The sequence below is a fragment of the Oncorhynchus clarkii genome, chromosome 29 (genome assembly GCF_045791955.1).
Source record: "Oncorhynchus clarkii lewisi isolate Uvic-CL-2024 chromosome 29, UVic_Ocla_1.0, whole genome shotgun sequence".
Lineage (NCBI taxonomy): Eukaryota > Metazoa > Chordata > Actinopteri > Salmoniformes > Salmonidae > Oncorhynchus > Oncorhynchus clarkii.
The window spans coordinates 28,631,321-28,652,258 of NC_092175.1; the positions used below are offsets into that span (position 1 = coordinate 28,631,321).

At 43.0% G+C, this 20,938-nt stretch overlaps 1 protein-coding gene across 1 annotated transcript in view; it reads right to left on the bottom strand.

Annotated features, from left to right (window-relative positions):
* Nucleotides 1-3,789: 3,789 nt before the first annotated feature.
* The window catches only part of LOC139387865 (nuclear protein AMMECR1-like), a 33,934-nt gene continuing 16,785 nt past the window's right edge, over nucleotides 3,790-20,938 (bottom strand). The window contains exons 3-6 of the mRNA XM_071134166.1: nucleotides 11,676-11,790; nucleotides 10,526-10,616; nucleotides 10,298-10,394; nucleotides 3,790-9,998 (exon numbers count right to left, since the gene is read on the bottom strand). Coding sequence (XP_070990267.1) covers nucleotides 9,884-9,998; nucleotides 10,298-10,394; nucleotides 10,526-10,616; nucleotides 11,676-11,790 — 418 coding nt within the window. The 3' untranslated portion in view covers nucleotides 3,790-9,883. The remainder of the gene's footprint in view (nucleotides 9,999-10,297; nucleotides 10,395-10,525; nucleotides 10,617-11,675; nucleotides 11,791-20,938) is intronic.

Genomic DNA, 20,938 nt, shown 5'->3' on the forward strand with positions numbered 1-20,938 from the left:
TTTCTGGGTGAATGTGCACTGTTGCATTTATTGACTATAAAAGTGATTTTTGCCCTTTAATTGTATTTTCTCAGTGAATACCTCAGGTACTAATAATACACTGAACAAAAATATAAATGCAACATGTAAAGTGTTGGTCCCATGTTTCATGAGCTGAAATAAAAGATCCCAGAAATGTTCCATACTCACAAAAAGCTTATTTCATTTGGTGCACAAATGTGTTTACATCAGGGTGGGTGAGCATTTTTCCTTGGACAAGACAATCTATCCACCTGTCAGGTGTGGCATATCAAGAAGCTGATTAAACGGCATGATCATTACCCAGGTGCACCTTGTGCTGGGGTCAATAAAAGGCCATTAAAATGTGTCGTTTCGTCACACAACACAATGCCACAGATGTCTCAAGGTTTGAGGGAGTGTCCAATTGGCATGCTGACTGCAGGAAAGTTCACCAGAGAATTGAATGTTAATTTCTCTACCACCGCCTCCTACGTTGTTGTAGAGAATTTGGCAGTACATCCAACTGGACTCATGACCGCAGACCACATGCAACAACGTCAGCCCAGGACCTCCACATCCGGCTTCTTCACCTGCAGGATCGTCTGAGACCAGCCACCTGGACAGCTGATGAAACTGTGGGTTTGCACAACTGAAGAATTTCTCCACAAACTGTCAGAAACAGTCTGTGTGCTCGTTGTCCTCACCAGGGTTGTCTCTGACTTCAGTGGGTAAATGCTCACCTTCGATGACCACAGGCATGCTGAAGAAGTGTGCTCTTCACGGATGAATCCCGATATCAACTGTACTGGGCAGATGGCGTCATGTGGGCGAGCTGTTTACTGATGTCAACGTAGTGAACAGAGGAGTGCCCTATGGTGAGGTTATATGGGCAGGCATAAGCTGCGGACAATGAACACAATTGCGTTTTATCGATGGGAATTTGAATGCACGGAGTTGCCTTGACAAGATTCTGAGGCCCATTGTCGTGCCATTCATCCACCGCCATCACCTCATATTTCAGCAAGAAATATGCACGCTACCGTTTCACAAGGATCTGTACACAATTCCTGGAAGCTGAAAATGTCCCACTTCTTGCATTGCCTGCATATTCACCAGACATGTCACCCATTGAGCATGTATGGGATGCTCTGGGTTGACATGTATGACCAGCAACTTCACAGAGCCACTGTAGAGGGTTGGGACAATATTCCACAGGCCACAATCAACAGTCTGATCAAATGATCAGGATATGTCGTGCTGCATGAGGTCACACCAGACACTGACTGGTTTTCTGGTCCACGCCCCTACCTTTTTTTTATGGCATCAGTGACCAACTGATACATATCTGTATTCCCAGTCATGTGAAATCCATAGATGAAGGCCTAATTTATTTATTTCAATTGACTGATTTCCTTTATGAACTGTAACTCAGTAAAATCTTGTGTTTATATTTTTGTTAAGTGTAGATTAGTGGCGTGTATTCATGGATGCCAGGCTTCCCTAAATAAATGCCCCCCCCCATTTTTTAAATTTATAATACATACAAAATAATGTATCTTTTGTTTCTCTGTGTTTCATACATTCAGCCTCTTGGGAATGGAAGGAAGTGTATCTCACTGGAGAAAACATCAGAGCGAATGAACTAGCTGTCTCAGTATGTGTAGTGTATCTACAAGTCAGAAGTTTACATACACCTTAGCCAAATACATTTAAACTCAGTTTTTCCTTGCTCGAACACGCTTTTTCAGTTCTGCCCACAAATGTTCTATAGTGCCGAGGTCATGGCTTTGTGATGGCCACTCCAATACCTTGACTTTGTTGTCCTTAAGCCATTTTGCCACAACGTTGGAAGTATGCTTGGGGTCATTGTCCATTTGGAAGACCCATTCGCGACCTATCTTTAACTTCCTGACTGATGTCTTGAGATGTTGCTTCAATATATGCACATCATTTTCCTTCCTCATGGTGCCATCTATTTTGTGGAGTGCACCAGTCCGTCCTGCAGCAAAGCAGCCCCACAACATGATGTTGCCACCGCCGCGATTCACGGTTGGGATGGTGTTCTTCGGCTTGCAAGCCTCCCCCTATTCCTTGAAACATAACGATGGTCATTATGGCCAAACAGTTCTATTTTTGTTTAATCAGATCAGAAGACATTTCTCCAAAAAGTACTATCTTTGTCCCCATGTGCAGTTGCAAACCGTAGTCTGGCTTTTTTATGGTGGTTTTGGAGCAGTGGCTTCTTCCCTGCTGAGCGACCTTTCAAGTTATGTCGATATAGGACTCGTTTTACTGTGGATATAGATACTTTTGTACTTGTTTCCTCCAGCATCTTCACAAGGTCCTTTGCTGTTGTTCTGGGATTGATTTGCACCTTTCGCACCAAAGTATGTTCATCTCTAGGAGACAGAACGAGTCTCCTTCCTGTTCGGTATGACGGCTGCGTGGTCCCATGGTGTTTATACTTGTGTACTAATGTTTGTACAGATGAACGTGGTACCTTCAGGTGTTTGGAAATTGCTCCCAAGGATGAACCAGACTTGTGGAGGTCTACAATTATTTTTCTGAGGTCTTGGCTGATTTCTTTTGATTTTCCCATGATGTCAAGCAAAGAGGCACTGAGTTTGAAGATAGGCCTTGAAATACATCCAAAGGTACACCTCCAATTGACTCAAATTATGTCAATTAGCCTATCAGAAGCTTCTAAAGCCATGACATCATTTTCTGGAATTTTCCAAGCTGTTTAAAGGCACAGTCAACTTAGTGTATGTAAACTTCTGACCGACTGGAATTGTGATACAGTGAATTATAAGTGAAATCATCTGTAAACAATTGTTGGAAACATGACTTGTGTCATGCACAAAGCAGATGTCCTAACCGACTTGCCAAAACTATAGTTTGTCAACAAGACATTTGTGGAGTGGTTGAAGAACGAGTTGTAATGACTCCAACCTAAGTGTATGTAAACTTCCCACTTCAACTGTAGATGATGCAGTCAGGTCAAAAAGAGTAGGACATTATTGCTGCCCGGGATGGGATGTCAGTGAGCATTTGGCCTCCCTTGACAAAAAATTATATAATAAAAGCCAATCAGCATTGAGTTAAACTGAGTGAGCTCAGCCACATCACATTTAGCTTAAGTTAATTTTACTAAATCGTTTTTGGTATCTTTTAGTTGTCACTGCATTAGACTAAGTAGAGGTGATTAGATAATGTTGAAGTTGAAATGGTGCTGGAATAGTTGAGGCAGCTCCTGTTTTCTTTGTGACTTGCGGTAACTGGTTCTAAATCAATAGTAGTCCGAAAATGTTGGAAACATTACCTTGCTTGACCATGCTGTAGATCATTAACTGTTTGTTACATGAAATATGTTTAGTGGACTTCATCGGACAGATGTTGCTCTCCGGTTTTGCAATGAAACAAATGTGTGATTTAATTTATTCTGCCACTGTGGCTTATATGAACTAACAGGTTATAAAGCAAACAAAGTAATTATCACAGCACATTGGTTGTAAAATGGCTTCCTACGATTTTACCCACGCATCACTACAGGTGTAGGTTATATAGCTCTTTTCCAGTCCTTCCAGGCAAACACCTCTAACACCACCAATGTGTAGCACCTAAATTATTTCCTTCCCATTACTATGGACTTGTTATCCAAGCTATATACATAACCTAATGTGTATTGTATGACATGCAATCAGGCTCCAACTCTCCAAGCATACAACCAAATACATTATCAGTCGTTTAACATGGAAAAACACCCATTACACAACTCACACACACACATTTATCTTTTCACGTGGTTTTATTCATTTTTATTGGCTAAATGAATTTAAAAGGTAATAACAATGTTTAAAACTACATGATCATATCCACAGCCATTGCTCACATACCCACTGATAACCCATCTATATATAAGATTTTCTCCCTCCCCACACATTTTTTAAAAACATTTTTCATTTTCTGTATTTTTTTGGAGCCATACTATCATAAATGCTCATTTCCAAGTCTCATCACACTAACAGCAATTCAATGGGAGAGGAAGGAGACTCTAGCTCTAAAGGAGTCTTCCCCCCCCCCCCAGTTCATATTATTCCATCAACATTTAAGTTACTAAAGCAGAGAAAGATACGGAACCAAAAATGAAAAGTAGAAGAAATAAAAAGGTGGGTGTGAGGGGTTACACCAGGCAACCCCGCGCCCCGTCATGCCACCACAGCAGAGACAGTTGCTCTGCACAGCGACACATTTTCAGAACATAGAAAACAACTCAAATCATTTAGAAACTAGATCCAAAATAGTTTTGGGGAAAATAATAGATTTTGATGTACAAAAACAGTCATTTATTTTATTTTAGTAAATCTTATAAAAGTTCCAAACACAAGTTTATTGTAGTTCTTATTTCATTTATTTGTATTTTTTTTGTTTATCTATTAGTGCGATTGTATACCAGTGCAGCTACTGGGTCCAGAGTAAAGAAAAGAGGTCTTTTTTCATCTTTAACGGCGTAAAAAATAAGGACAAACTCATCTTTTATATAAAGTATAACTGCTGGTCTTTAGGAAAGAAACACAGAAACTCATACATCTAGGAGGCACGCTATGGGGTTTTTCTTTTGTTTAAAAAATGAAAAGAATGAAAATACAAGTGACGACAACAAAATAAAAAAGACTGTGTGCAACCAAGTAATTTCACTGTCCTTGATGCCGGGTAAGGCTTCAGACATAATCAATGAAATTCATTGAATAAGAGGTTGCTAAAGAAATCAAAAGACAAGTTAGAAATAGTACAAAAAAAACAGATTAAAAAAATCTGAAACAGACGGAACAAAATAACATTTTGTCTCTTGCAGGGGTGTTTTTTGGAAGGACAGGAAGCCAGGCCTGAAGAGCAGCATTTGGACTTGGCCAGAACATAGAGATGTATAGAAATCGCTACGTTGTATCTATGCCATTATGGCGTCTGTGACAGCATGCACAGTGCCATTGAGGCTTTCTCCATTTTAAAGTAGTCAATTTTTTTCTTCTTTTGATGTTTGAAAAAAGTGTAAAGCTAACATTGGTGACTTGCATGCAGTGATGGAGTCTTGAACCAAATTGTGTTCAATTTATTGTGGCCGCTAGATGGCAGTCATATAGCTTAAAGCCAATTACAAACTAATTTGAAGAAGAAAATAATGCTCTGCTCATTGGTCGATCACTCCCAACCCATAGGAATCTCCACCCAGTTGACCATTTTAAAATGGAGGAAGCCCTAAATGTCCATGCTAATGTCCAGGTTACTTCCATGTTATGATCTCTATACATCTCTATGGGGCAGAGGCATCTTTGGTTCGGTTGAACATACAAAGGTAATAGGAGCTTAAGTATTCCACAAAAATATATGCATACCGGTACACATACAAGGAATGCAGGGGCTAAACCGGGCAATGGAACCAAATGACATAGTCTTTACACATTATCCCAGTTGTGTCAGTATGAACAATGGTCACTCGTCCATGGGCAGAGGTGTGTTTAAACGAACTGCAAATTAGCAGTCAGAATAATCTTTTGAAGGACACCAGGAAAATCACATGACATTTGACTGAGATTTATTGATATTCATGAACCTTTACGTTCAGTCATTTCCATGTTAAAATTACGTTACATGATACACTTACTCATAAGGTCATAAGGAAGAGTGATTCATGAATGGCAACGAATTGTCCAAGTCAAATACAATAATTATGTGAGCAACCTGATGATATCAGCAATCAGTCATCTGGCTCACTAAACCTGCCAACTAAACCCACACTCATGTCCAGCTTAAAGAAACCACTGTTATAGAGGGCTACATGAATGACAATATTACATGAGAAGCACGACTTCCTTTGAGGGAGTTTGTAAGAGCCAGAGTTGAGTTCTGTCAGATGACCTTTAAGCTGATAATCAACTCCATGGATGAGTAAATGATACAGGACAGCTATAAAAACTCACAATTTAACAGAGTAAAACATGAGGTGTTATGGGTGTGCTTCTAAGAGGAACATCCAATCGTGGGCTGGACAGGGAAAGGAGCTTACGATGGGAGACTGGAGAGGAGGGGCGATAGACCCCTTTTACTCCAACTCTTTACTGTCCCAGCCCAGGAGCGAATGTCCCCTTCTGATGCCACGATCTACTGAACGACAGACTATACCTTTAACCCCCAGGCCATGAGGCAGGGAGTTGGGGGGAGGGGGATTAGTAGTGACTTCTTGTCCTTTCAAACCTGCAGGGTGTTGACTTACACTGGTAGGAAAAAAACACCTGTTGAACAGATCTGCATATATCAAGGATAATAAGTCGGATATGATCGATGAGTTCGCATGACCAGTCACGAAACCTGCGACCGCCCCAACATGAGGTCCAATAGCACCATTTTATTTATTTTTGATGATTTATACAAGTCTCTAAGCCTTCGATGTCAGGGATTAAACCATACTGTATGTTTTATACACACACATGCAACAGAATGGACTGCATTTGTGTATACATATATCGGTAAGTATGTAAAAGAGAATGGTGGACTTGATTTTGCAGCAGAAAAATATTCAGGTTGTGCTGTATTGAATGGACCAGAAAATGGTTACCCGATTGTTCAACAACAGGGAAAGCTTGTCCCACAGTTCTCTGAAAACTGTTTTCGTGACAAACTACTAGGCCAATATATCTCTTTAAGTAGGCCTCCTTTGTCTTGTCAATGTTGTTGAGCAGCATTTCCCTGACCACAAGAGGATAATATGAAGGAAATGCCATCCAATATCTGAGCAGGGAAGCACAGAGAACAGGATAGATAGGCCCTTACCACAATAACATCTAAACCAAGCATGTCTGTGGACAAACCCCTTCTACAATAGGCTAGATTAATGAAGTAAGCTGGGGTTTCTAATGTCCAGGTATGATTAGAAGAAAGGTTCCCATCTGCCTCCCGCTACAATGTGTCTATCTGAAGGTGAATGGGTGAATCAGGTTTTTAAGGCCCTTCACTGCCCTGTAGGTTGAGGTCAGTGTTAGACAGTACAGGACAGAGGAACACTCAGGGCACCATTTTACTGGTCCATAATTTATTAAATCAACACAACTGAAATATGGGTCATTTCGGGTTACTGTGGATGGAGTGCCAAAGCCCTTAACATTTTGCATATAAAAATAAAATAAAAAAGGATTAACCCTACTGTCAGTTGGTAAAAGATTTTTTATAAAATATGTTTGTTCTTTTTTGTTGTTGTACAAGCACCTCTCAAACCTGTACACGACACAGAGATCATTAGCTAATCCATTTACTACACTTGCTAAAACATACCAACTACTGGGCACGGATGTGACTGACAAAAACGAACACTTGAAGAGGACATGGACTAACTGGTTGCTTGAAATCCCTGGTTCTTTATGTAGGGTTTGACTGCTTGACCACCCTTTCCCAGTTTCCTCTGCCAAAACAGCTGACAAGACAGACCAACAACCCATGCATGGTTTCTAGTGGCACAGAGACGGGGAGCAACTGGTCCTGAATACGGCAAGCACCTCAACAAACAGCAGCATGTCATGAGGAAATAACGGATTTGAACAAATCAACCGACCATGACCAGTGCCAAGGGTTTAAGGTTAGCTAGATGCTATCTTCAGAAGCCTCCACAAGATCTCATAGCGTTTTGACTAGCTAGATGCTATCTCCAGAAGCCTCCACAAGATCTCATAGCGTTTTGACTAGCTAGATGCTATCTCCAGAAGCCTCCACAAGATCTCATAGCGTTTTGACTAGCTAGATGCTATCTCCAGAAGCCTCCACAAGATCTCATAGCGTTTTGACTAGCTAGATGCTATCTCCAGAAGCCTCCACAAGATCTCATATTGTTTTGACTAGCTAGATGCTATCTCCAGAAGCCTCCACAAGATCTCATATCGTTTTGACTAGCTAGAAGCTATCTCCAGAAGCCTCCACAAGATCTCATAGCGTTTTGACTAGCTAGATGCCATCTCCAGAAGCCTCCACAAGATCTCATAGCATTTTGACGAGAGCACATGAAAGTGCACAACTATGGCAACCGTCAGTCATCAAGCATGTAATGTCAAATGTGGATGTAAAACATTGATTAGGCCTACATCAAGTTTCATGATTTGTCATTGTGGCCACAAGCTTCAGTTAAAATGGTATAAAAGCAGCGGAGGTGATGAGGACTCTTAACAAACAGCACAAAGGAGTTCAAACGCTGGGGTGTATTCATCACTCGGATTCCGTTGCAAATGTAAAACTTATATCAATCAAAATTTGTTTCTATTGTACAAATTCAGGTAGTCCTCTCTGTTTTGTTCCATTTTGCCGGTTTACAACAGTAAACAGGTTTCATTGCAAAACTTTTTGCAACAGACTCCGACTAATAAATGCACCCCTGATGCTAACCCATACTAACTGAGTAAGTCCAGATAATGTCTCACAGGCCCAGATTCCTAACCAGGACCAAAACACAAACTTTGAGAGGAAACCCAACTTTTGGGACCAAAGCCACCAGAATAAAGTAAACTCGTAGAGGAAGTAAACACAGAGGTTACAGAGAAGGGGGGGGGGGGGGAACATCTTAAGCCTACAAAGCAACCACATGCATTAAAAACAGAATATGGCTTTAAGTAGTTTTAGCATATCCCTGTCACTAGACTCAAGTCTCCCTCATTGTTTTTTCCTCTCAAACCAACTAGCATGAAATAACAGGATGAAGGTATTTTTCTCAGAGAACAATGAATGAGAGGACAATGAATGAGAGGACAATGCGCTCTGCAGTCAACTCTCCAACCCTATCACAACCTCCAGCTCTGCAGTCAACTCTCCAACCCTATCACAACCTCCAGCCAACTCTCCAACCCTAACACAACCTCCAGCCCTGCAGTCAACTCTCCAACCCTATCACAACCTCCAGCCCTGCTTCACAGAGACAAGGGACAGAGACAACCTCCTTTGACACAGCTAAAATGGCTTCCTCCATACGTTTCTCAAGTTGGAAAGAAGAGCGGGTGAAAATATCTGAGCTGGAGCTGTACAAATTCAATTAAAGTTTTGCAGGTTTCATTACAAAACACTATGAACACTCAGGGGTGGAAATGAACGTCTCTGCCAAATATTTTGTCATGATCCTATTCATGATTGAATATAGCGCTTTCAATCTCCTGTCGGATGTGAACTTCACAACAAACTTCTAACCACACACAGAAAAGCAAACACGTGTGGGGTAATATAATAAAAAAGACCAGCAAATACTAGTGGCGTGGCCTCACAACCCTACAATCTACAACACTACAACGGGTTACAAAGGCCAAACCAACCTAAGTCCATTTCTTGAGAAGAATCGCAAAATTGAGGAAATGACACACATCATGCCAAGCTGGCTACTAAGAAAGGATTCAACAGGAAAAGAAAAACATTTCCCTAATAGATGGGACACTGTAGCTAAGCCCTACACAAAATATGAGCCTATACCTTTATGCATTACGAATTCACCACATATATGACTTGCTTCCATCCACAGAATCAAAAGCCTGATTAGGATTGTTTGAAAATAACACATTTAGGAAAATTGAGTATTTGTGAACAAAAATAAAAACTAAAAGGGGTTATATTGATATATATGCTGCAAAAACTAAATCAATAGGAGGATAAGAATAAAAGATTTTTGTTTTTTCTCGTCATTATCAATTGATGCTCATTTTGCCACCCGTTGCCACGTCAACGTCTGGGAGAGCGTCAGCATGGCAACGGAAACTATCATCATAAAATGGTACAGTAGTAGAGATAACTAGACCAGGAGGGGGCGGGCTCTCCTGGGAAAAGGTCCGCAGAGAGGTTCAGTGATTGGTCATGCGGCTCGCTGTCAGGAATAATGGTTGTATGGGGGTAGAGGGTGCCCGGTGCCATTCTGGTAGTGATGGTGCTGGCGGTGGGCAATGTACTCAGCATAGCTCATTGTCATCTTCTCGCTACGGTACCTAAACAAGAGGAGAGGGAAGTTAGAGAAGGAACAGTTACCCCAACTTACCTGGCAGTGGCACTAGAATCTCTACACCCTAATGCTCTATGGATCCAGCAGTACTCCTTCACTGATTTCTGTCTGTACTGTGGCAAACAGGACCACGGTGAGCTTTGGGAGGGTCCCCTACAGTAATGATGCACCAGTCACATATTCCCAGCAGTAAGCAACACTTTCATCATCTACACTGAAGGCAGAACCAAGGCCAGCAGCAGTGGAAGACAGCAACCGGTGTGAAAGGAGAGCAGCCTCTCTTACCTGGTCAACTTAATGGTCTTCCTGAAGTCATTTGTGATGGGAGCTTTGTAGCCTCCCTTTCGTAGTAAGGAATCTATGGTCTGAATGTGGTCCCATCCTGCACAGAGAAGGTTATATCCCCTTGAATATCCCCCTTTATGTCCCCTTGAATCCCACTTCTCTCTAGAACCAAGACCTTCAGTCATACAGACATTATACAACGGTGATGGGACACACGATTCCACTTACCTTGCTCTTTTGCGACCTCTGGTAGGTAGGTGGCGGTACGCTTTGATCCTTTTTCATTGAAAAACTCTATCCTAATGCCATGAACACCCACCTACAGGCCAGAGAAAGGAGAGACAGAGACAGAGGGCAGAACAGACATCACATGAATGGACAGGAACAACAGACACATGCCTATATACACTACATGTCTTCGGCCACACACTCCAGAAAAACTGCAGCATTACCTAACAGAGTTACTAACCTATAGAAGTATGAGATACCATACCCGGTCACGGGGAGGGCTAACTCTTGAAATTCCGTCTGTCACTACAGATTTAGGAAAAACAGCTTTTAGTTTCGTCGTACCTCACGTATGGAACAACCTACAGAACACCCTACAGTTGGATGAGTTGGTGCCTTTTGGGCAAATCAGATTGTTGGTTGAGGGTCAGGATCCGGTCAAAATAGCTCAGGGGATTGTTCGAGTTATAATTCAAAATCACCCGCCCACGCCACGAGCCCTTGCCCCCCCCCCTCTGGGTCAGCAAGGTCACTGCTTACATCCTCACAAAAAAGACAGACTGCCTGTGTATGGTGCTTGTCGGCCTAAATCATGCTTGCTGTGTGGATCTCCAGGCTGCAATGGGGTCCAGTTCATTCAGAACCAGAAACTGCAGCAGAGGCCTATTCCTATTTCATTCTCATCTCTACTTCACACTGGAGATTGTCTCTCCCAGCGTACCGCTCTGTGCGGAGAGCGTACCGCTCTGTGCGGAGAGCGTACCGCTCTGTGCGGAGAGCGTACCGCTCTGTGCGGAGAGCGTACCGCACTGTGCGGAGAGCGTACCGCACTGTGCGGAGAGCGTACCGCACTGTGCGGGGAGCGTACCGCACTGTGCGGGGAGCGTACCGCACTGTGCGGGGAGCGTACCGCACTGTGCGGGGAGCGTACCGCTCTGTGCGGAGAGCGTACCGCTCTGTGCGGGGAGCGTACCGCACTGTGCGGAGAGCGTACCGCTCTGTGTGGAGTGTACTGCTCTCCGGTGCACTGTAACCCTCAACTGCTGGATTCACATATGTGAAGGCTATTTAATTTCAATAAAAATAAAAATGACTGAAGAGTATTGCATAAGATGAATTAATAGCTACCTGTCTTGTTTCAGTCTCTTACCTCCCAGTCAAGGTAATCACCGACGTCCTCGAAGTTGGTGAGCAGAGACACCGAGCAGAAGAGGCGTGGCAGCTCGTCCCTCGTCACGGGGGGAAAGCGGCTGTCTTTAAGGGCACTGTGGAGACAACAGGGGACGTTTAGGGACAACATCAGCTGCACTACTTTGAACCAGTTTCAACTGGAAGACCAACAGATTATCAAGGACAATGTCCACCCAAAGTACATATTTGCGTTTCATCTCATCTTACTATGAGCCACAGGGCATTATGTTTATAATGAAAAGACCAAATCTCTCTGATAAGAGAACATGTAAATGAAGAAACCCTGCAAGCATTTTCCTTTATCCTTTCAGAAGACATTAGCCATGAAGTGATATCTTCCGTGCTACATTTCAGAAAGTGCCTATCTGAGGGGATGTAAAAATAGAATGACCTGATGGCAGGTGAGTCTCCGTATTGGCTGGACCCACAGACTCTTCATATCAGATTCTAATTTTCCCTCACTCCCCCACTCCACTCCATCCTAAAAAGAGACTGCTGCCACCACCCTTTCTGCACACGACGGCACACCATCTTCCTGCTCATGTCATGACAGCAGATGAATGGAGTCAGTTAGTCTCCATGAGCCATAATCTACCACCACACGCTGTCCTAATTCACCAATAGGAGTGAAATGCCCCATCCCCATGTGGTGATGGCATGCTGTCATAGTGCTGCCTCTTCTACATATTTGTACTGTTAGAAGACTCATATGGTAACAACACACGGGATGAACTGTGAACACTGAACAGCATCCCTTTTAAGTCCATGATGTGCTAAATAGGACTCTGTTTCTTTCAGTCCAGGATTGGGAGTGACACGCTGACTTCAGTAGAAAGAGGCCCAGTAATTTATCTTACTAGAGGGAGATGTGGGAGAGGAGCATGGAGAAGCAACATAATGAAGACATAAAACAGGCCGGCTCCCTGAGAGTAATTGATTTCTTAGGACCTGGGGGCACGCTGGGGGCACGCTGAGGGCACGCTGAGGGCACGCTGAGGGCACGCTGAGGGCACGCTAAGGGCACGCTGAGGGCACGCTAAGGGTACGCTGAGGGCAAGCTCAGGGCACGCTGGGGGCACGCTAAGGGCACGCTAAGGGCACGCTGGGGGCACGCTAAGGGCACGCTGAGGGCACGCTGAGGGCACGCTGAGGGCACGCTGGGGGCACGCTGGGGGCACGCTGAGGGCACGCTGAGGGCACGCTGAGGGCACGCTGAGGGCACGCTGAGGGCACGCTGAGGGAGTGATAAGCAGAGGACCTGACAAGACAGCAGATTATTGGGCAGCTAAGGCAGAGTGAAGGAAATCCATTTGTGTGTATATGTGAGTATTGAGGAGGACAACACAGCACTCTTGTACAGAACAAACAGACAAGCCTACACTAAAACACTTTCAGAGGCTTCAATCTAGACTCAAGAGCTTCCAGAAGGTTATCTTGCATTTCACAGAGGCCCTTAGCAAGCAACAATGACATCCCCCACAAGTCAGGCCCCTCCAATATCTGGAATTTCTCCTGTTTCACTGGCCCCTCCCTTTTCCTGTGCTAACAACATGGTTAGCCTAGTGGTGAGTTGGATTTTAGACAGTCCACCCATATTCTAGAATGTCCTGACCTGCTATAACATTGGCTCTCAGAGCCTCAGTGGCTAAACAACAGCCATGGAGTCGTTCTAACGTCTGTGTTGCTGCAGCCATTCTCTGCAGCGCCAGTGTAAGATTCCATGGGAGAGAGTGGAATTCTACATGCTGCTGGCTGCAGGTCCGACTGATTGACTAGAGGGCAGGGTTGGCAAATCTTAACCAGACAGGAGACGGATACACAAACAACAGCACCCACATACCTCTGGCACTCACAGGAGGGTAGCGAAGCTTATCCTCTCAGAAGAGTCATTAAAGAAATAAATCTGTCTTTTTACTGAGCTGACCCTTTTATCCAAATAGGTCTGGCTTGTATTAATACTGCATTTCACACATGTTCACATGTATAGGCCTATAGCTGAATACAAACACAAGACTGCACCTGAGAGTGCGTACAACAGGAACGTAACTAGCCTGGCTGGCTGGCAGTGTCAGAGCACCAGGTCATTGAGTTTGACATCGCTAGCAGCCCGTCTACTAAAACAAACAGATGATCGCAACCTCTACAAAATGGCTGCTCTGGACTTCAAGTGTAACACAGAGACAAACCAAGCTTTGTAAGATCCTCTGATATTAACCTGTTCCTCCTCTACAGACCAAGACTCCTGATGCACGCTTATCCAAGGGACAGAATTAAATGATTAAATACCAGATGTGGATGCTAAAACGGTGATCGGATTGGTATCTATAATCTGAAATGGAAAAGCCATTTTAATACCAGTTGTAGACAGGGAATACCAATGAAGGGGAAGGTAAATGTTTGCAGAGATAAATTAGAGACGAGATGAGAACGTTGTCAGTTACTTCATAGTATACTGAAACAGGACAACCAACACACACTCATGTATGACACTGATACAGTGCATGTCAGATCACTGAGAGGGTGAGGCCATGCAGCAAGGCTGAAAGGCCCTGTTGACAGTAGTGCAGATCACATGACTGACACATGCAGATAAACAGACAGAGAGAAAAAGAGACAGACAGATGGACAGAAAGACAGACAGACAGGCAGAAGCAGAGAGAGACAGACAGATTCAAACCAGTTCTGCCCAGACTCTGAAGGTAATGCATTCTTTATTGGATTGTCAGATACTCGGTCTCATCCCCTACACACACACACACACACACACACACACACACACACACACACAGACACAGCTCAACCAGATCCTCTCTCCCCCACTGTGGGCCAGAGAGGCTATTAGGTTTATTAAAATCACACACCAAGACAGACTTCTAGAAACAAATCAAAAAAAGAAGCACATTTAATACAAAATCACCTTAGTAGGCCTACTTTGCATAAAATACTGTATTATATCCTTTACTGGTCGATACTGATATGAAGGTTGATATTAACTCCAGGAGACCTGGCCCCTCTAGGGAGATAGACCACTCATTAAATGAACGCACTGATAAATAATTGCCTTTAAACAGGCAATGGTGCATCTGAACAGGGCATGACAGTGTAAATGAGTTCCATACATTTCTGAGGCAAGCTGAGCACAGAGCAGCATCTCTCAGTGAGGTAAAACCCTCTCGGAGGTCCCTGGGGCAATGCCGTTCCTCCGCTCCATGTACATGCTTTGCATGATTTATTCAGCACCAAAGGTCCTTTGACGTAGACAAAAACCGAAAACACACACACACACACAAGCTCAAAAGGTACAAGCTCCTAGTTATGTTTTTGTATATGGTAGGATGGAGGGGTGTTCTGTAGAATTGCTGAGTTAAAGGCAAAAGTCCCTAAACATTAACTGGATAATTAAAGGACAACGGTTACTTGGTACAATACAATACAATACATCTGCATTTGAATCATCCTGTACTTTTGTCATGAACATTCTGCTCTGTGAAAAACATGAGCATTTAAACCATTGGTTTTAAAGGTCGCAACAGCAGAGGTGTGCCGTGCTTTGACAATGGTTATTTTCTTGTTTGTGCCTGTTTTGTCCTCACTACAGTCAGAAGATAGCCTAACTGTGTGTTTAATACATGAACATCTTCCTAAGCATGCATTCTGTTCTGCCTGGTGAGAGAGAGATTGTGGCATTAGGAAATCTATAAATATGAATACCAAAAACCAGGGAGATTGTAATGCAGTGGGAGGGACAAGTGTCTGAAAACAAAAACAACCCCGAGATGGTTAGCAGAAGCCCCGAAACAGAAACTAAAGCTGGCCTGTCTGTAAGGCTCAGTATAAATACATGATCAATAGTGATGGGGGAAAACAATTTATATACAGTGGAGCAAAAAAAGTATTTAGTCAGCCACCAATTGTGCAAGTTCTCCCACTTAAAAAGATGAGAGAGGCCTGTAATGTTCATCATAGGTACACTTCAACAATGACAGACTAAATGAGAAAAAGGAATCCAGAAAATCACATTGTAGGATTTATGAATTTATTTGCAAATTATGGTGGAAAATAAGTATTTGGTCAATAACAAAAGTTTCTCAATACTTTGTTATATACCCTTTGTTGGCAATGACAGAGGTCAAACGTTTTCTGTAAGTCTTCACAAGGTTTTCACACACTGTTGCTGGTATTTTGGCCCATTCCTCCATGCAGATCTCCTCTAGAGCAGTGATGTTTTGGGGCTGTTGCTGGGCAACACGGACTTTCAACTCCCTCCAAAGATTTTCTATGGGGTTGAGATCTGGAGACTGGCTAGGCCACTCCAGGACCTTGAAATGCTTCTTACGAAGCCACTCCTTCGTTGCCCGGGCGGTGTGTTTGGGATCATTGTCATGCTGAAAGACCCAGCCACGTTTCATCTTCAATGACCTTGCTGATGGAAGGAGGTTTTCACTCAAAATCTCACGATACATGGCCCCATTCATTCTTTCCTTTACACGGATCAGTCGTCCTGGTCCCTTTGCAGAAAAACAGCCCCAAAGCATGATATTTCCACCCCCATGCTTCACAGTAGGTATGGTGTTCTTCGGATGCAACTCAGCATTCTTTGTCCTCCAAACACGACGAGTTGAGTGTTTACCAAAAAGTTATATTTTGGTTTCATCTGACCATATGACATTCTCCCAATCTTCTTCTGGATCATCCAAATGCTCTATAGCAAACTTCAGACGGGCCTGGACATGTACTGGCTTAAGCAGGGGGACACGTCTGGCACTGCAGGATTTGAGTCCCTGGCGGCGTAGTGTGTTACTGATGGTAGGCTTTGTTACTTTGGTCCCAGCTCTCTGCAGGTCATTCACTAGGTCCCCCCATGTGGTTCTGGTATTTTTGCTCACCGTTCTTTGATCATTTTGACCCCACGGGGTGAGATCTTGCGTGGAGCCCCAGATCGAGGGAGATTATCAGTGGTCTTGTATGTCTTCCATTTCCTAATAATTGCTCCCACAGTTGATTTATTCAAACCAAGCTGCTTACCTATTGCAGATTCAGTCTTCCCAGTCTGGTGCAAGTTCAAACAGGTGCCATTAATATAGGTAATGAGTGGAGGACAGAGGAGCCTCTTAAATAAGAAGTTACAGGTCTGTGAGAGCCAGAAATCTTGCTTGTTTGTAGGTGACCAAATACTTATTTTCCACAATAATTTGCAAATAAATTCATTAAAAATCCTACAATGTGATTTTCTGGATTTTTCCCCCTCATTTTGTCTGTCATAGTTGAAGTGTACCTATGATGAAAATTACAGGCCTCATCTTTTTAAGTGGGAGAACTTGCACAACTGGTGGCTGACTAAATACTTTTTTGCCCCACTGTAGTTGCATATTGGGATATTACTTTTTGACGATATATTGTATAGTTTTGACAATATTCTAATATATTTTTTGCGCTAGTTAGCTGTACCTCCACAAAAACGTAACTTTTTTTCCTCGTTGCTTGTTCTCCATCTTCTTTTTAAACAGGGAGCCAATTTGTTTTCAGCACTTTTATTTCCATTACTGAACAAAACTAGTTTTCTTCATGGCTCTATCTTGTTCCTCTGCAGCAGACATATGGGGAGCAGTATGTTTGGAGCATCGGTATCGCAATACATATAGAATCGCAATACATATCGTATAGGCACTTAAGTACCGTGATAATATCGTATCGTGAGGTCCCTAGCAACTCCCAGCCATTATGGTCAGACACGGCTAACAAGCTAGAAAATCATAGCATTACTTTTTTTATGCAAGACATGAAGGATAATCTTTGATTTTATCAAAGAAGCCAGTTATCTTGATAACGTTTATGTTGCAGTTAAACACCAAAAGGCCCCCTTTTTCCCAGAAGTACCCCAGGCCTCACTAATGACATTAGTGCCCACAGAGGCAGGCGGGCTGAGTGAACAAAACCCTCAGCTTTACTGGCATCCTCATCTGGACGCTTCGTCCTGTTTTTTTTGGTTCCCCTTCACAACACACTGCTCTCCCCCTCCCCCAACCACCCAACTCTTGAAAAACAAATGAACCGAGAGGCCTGCCATTTGTGGTACCTAGATACAGTTCAATCCACTGAGGAAACTTTTTTTTAAACATTCTCCTCGAACCTCGACTTTACCTATGGTGAACTCAACCAAAACAAAAGCTAGGGTAAACACAGTTAACACACCAATACTCTGCTTGACGCTGTTCAAAAATATGCATGTCAACTAAATAAATACAATACATGTTGCTTAAGTATTAATGTAAGGGCTCCTATGTTGTTATCAGTGATTTAGTCCAGTAAACTTGACATTTTCTGTGACAGCAGAAAGCTTGAACTCTGTTGCAGTGCATGACCTCCTCTACAGGCCTCCGTGTGGAATCATCCTAGCAACAGCGCTGGCCAATAGGAGGCTGGCAGGAGTCTTAACTTGTAGCCAATAGGAGACCAGTTCCAGATGTCAGTGAGTATGTGTGCCTGTGAGTGAATGTGTTTGCCACTGTATGTGTGTGAGAAAGAGATAGAGAGCTACAGATCAGTCTCACGTGCACCCCCGCCCATTCAAATAGTGTTATTTGTTCCTGTCCACCTGGTATGCTGCTTCTCCCCAATGAATTAGCAATTTCCTTACAAAACCCAACAAGACAGAATTGTTTTGATGATGGTGGGTGTTCCTTTCAGTGACAGAATAATAAGAACGCAAAAAGATAGCTAGATTCACACCCAGAGAACTCAAAACATGTCTGCCATATTTTTTACTTGAATATATCAAAAGGGAACTGTTGGGTGAATGTTTTCTCCCAAAAGATTTGCTGTCATCCCTTCTTCCCTCTCTTTTTGTTCATGCCTATGAGGCAAAATGTGGAGATATCCCAGCAGGAGACAGAACACAGACACGGTGCTCCTGCTAGTGCCTAGAATCATCTCCCCGGTCACATGCTCACCACCCTCCGTCTCATAGTACTTGACGGGTCAGAACCAGCTGCTCTGCTTTTATCTTCCACTGAGGGTGCAGGGTCCAACGCTAACTTTTTTTTCTCACTGGCCCAAAAATAATTTATACTGGCCCGGACATGGTGTAGTTTTTAAATGCATTGGGTTCATGCAGGGCCTATATGTTGCCATGATTCTCTCTGCATTCAGCTATTAATAGGCTACATTTGGTTATTATGATATGTAATAAAAAGCTGTGTAATGCACACTGAACCAAAATATAAAACGCAACAACTTCAAAGCAGTTTACTGAGATTCTACAGTCAACTCAAATAAATTCATTCGGCCTTCGTCTATGACTGGGAATACAGATATGCAACTGTTGGTCATAGGTACCTTTTTTTTTAAGTAGGGGTGTGGATCAGAAAACCAGTCAGTATCTGGCATGACCAGCATTTGCCTCATGCAGTGCGACATCTCCTTCACATAGAGTTGATCAGGCTGTTGATTATGGCCTGTGGAATGTGGTCCCACTCCTCTGTGTGAAATTGCTGGATATTGGCAAACTGGAACACGCTGTCATACATGTTGATCCAGAGCATCCCAAACATGCTCAATGGGTGACATGTCTGATGAGTACGCAGGCCATGGAAAAACTGGTGATATTTTAAGCCTCCTGGAATTGTGTACAGATCCTTGTGACATGGGGCCATGCATTATCCTGCTGAAACATGAGGTGATGGCGGAGGCTGAATGGCACGACATTGGGCCTCAGGATTTCGTCACGGTATCTCTGTGCATTAAAATTGCCATTGAGTCACTTTACGCCTACCTACATGTGCATATTATTTCAATTACCTCGACTAACATGTAACCCGCACATTGACCCGGTACCCCCTGTATATAGCCTCGTTATTGTTATTTTATTGTCCCTCGTTTATTTTATTTTTATTTAGTAAATCTTTTTCTTAACTCTTATTTTTCTTAAAACTACATTGTTGGTTAAGGGCTTGTAAATAAGCATTTTACAGTAAGGTTGTATTCGGCACGTGACATAAAATTTGATTTGATTTTTTATTTGAAAATGCAATTGTGTTCATTGTCCGTAGCTTATACCTGCCCATACCATAACCCCACCGCCACCATGGGGCACTCTGTTTACAACGTTGAGCAAAGCGCTCGCTTAACACAACGCCATTCACGCTATCTGCCCTGTACAGTTGAAAATGGGATTCATCCTTGAAGAGCACACTCGAGTGTGCCAGTGGCCATCGAAGGTGAGAATTTACTGCTCATAAATATTCATTTTTGGGGTGAGTAAAAATAGTTGTACACTTTCTCACTAAAACATAATTACCAGAAGTCCACTGACATGCTCTGATAATAACATGATGTGCTTCACGAGCAAATACAGCTCTGAACAGTTAGCTCAATGGTCAGGCACCGAGTTCCTGACATGTATTGCCACTTGCGGTCAAAGTTCACATTCCCCATGGTGTGCAAAACAAATCTTTGAAATGTGGTATTGCAGTATTGTGTTGGGAAGAAGTGCAATCTTCACCTTGAAAATTAAGATTAAAGGCTCAATTCAATCCGATCTGCATTACAGTATTTACGCAGTTGCTTTTTTTCCAATGGTCAAATTAACTCACGGATTTTTACGGTACCCAAGCCCAAACCCCTACTACTACCAGGGCGACCCCTCTCCCAGGTATGCTTTTACTTTTCAGAATTAGAAGTGAGTGGGCACAGTTCGTTTGCATAATATAAAGGATTTGAAGAAAATATATATCTGCCCCATGTGGGATTAGAATTCACAACCACTGAACTGCAACCGTCGAGCAGACTGTGCGGCCGATCGGTCATAGCAGTTGAGAAAAAATACAACGACTTGACATGACCACCAATGTCATCTATTTCTTCTTAAAATGAATGTAGCTATGAATATAAACGTATAAATCCTCAAACCTACATGTTTTTTTCCTTTGTAAAAAGCGCATAGATGTTTATGAAACGCTAAGCAAAAAGTTATAATTTGGTCATACATGGAAATGTGCCTTACTGCCTTATAAATTGTGTAACGTCAGTAGTCTAGTCAAGGAAGCGTCATGCAAAATATAGTGGCACACTCCACTTAACAAGTCCTTTGCCAAATAAGGCACACTGTCACCTGCTTTTATAGTAAGACCTGAGGTGGTACCACCCAACACATCTAGAAGGGAGTGTATTTCATACCGAACCCCTCCCTTGAGATGACATAAGTGTCCCTACAGTTCCTTTATC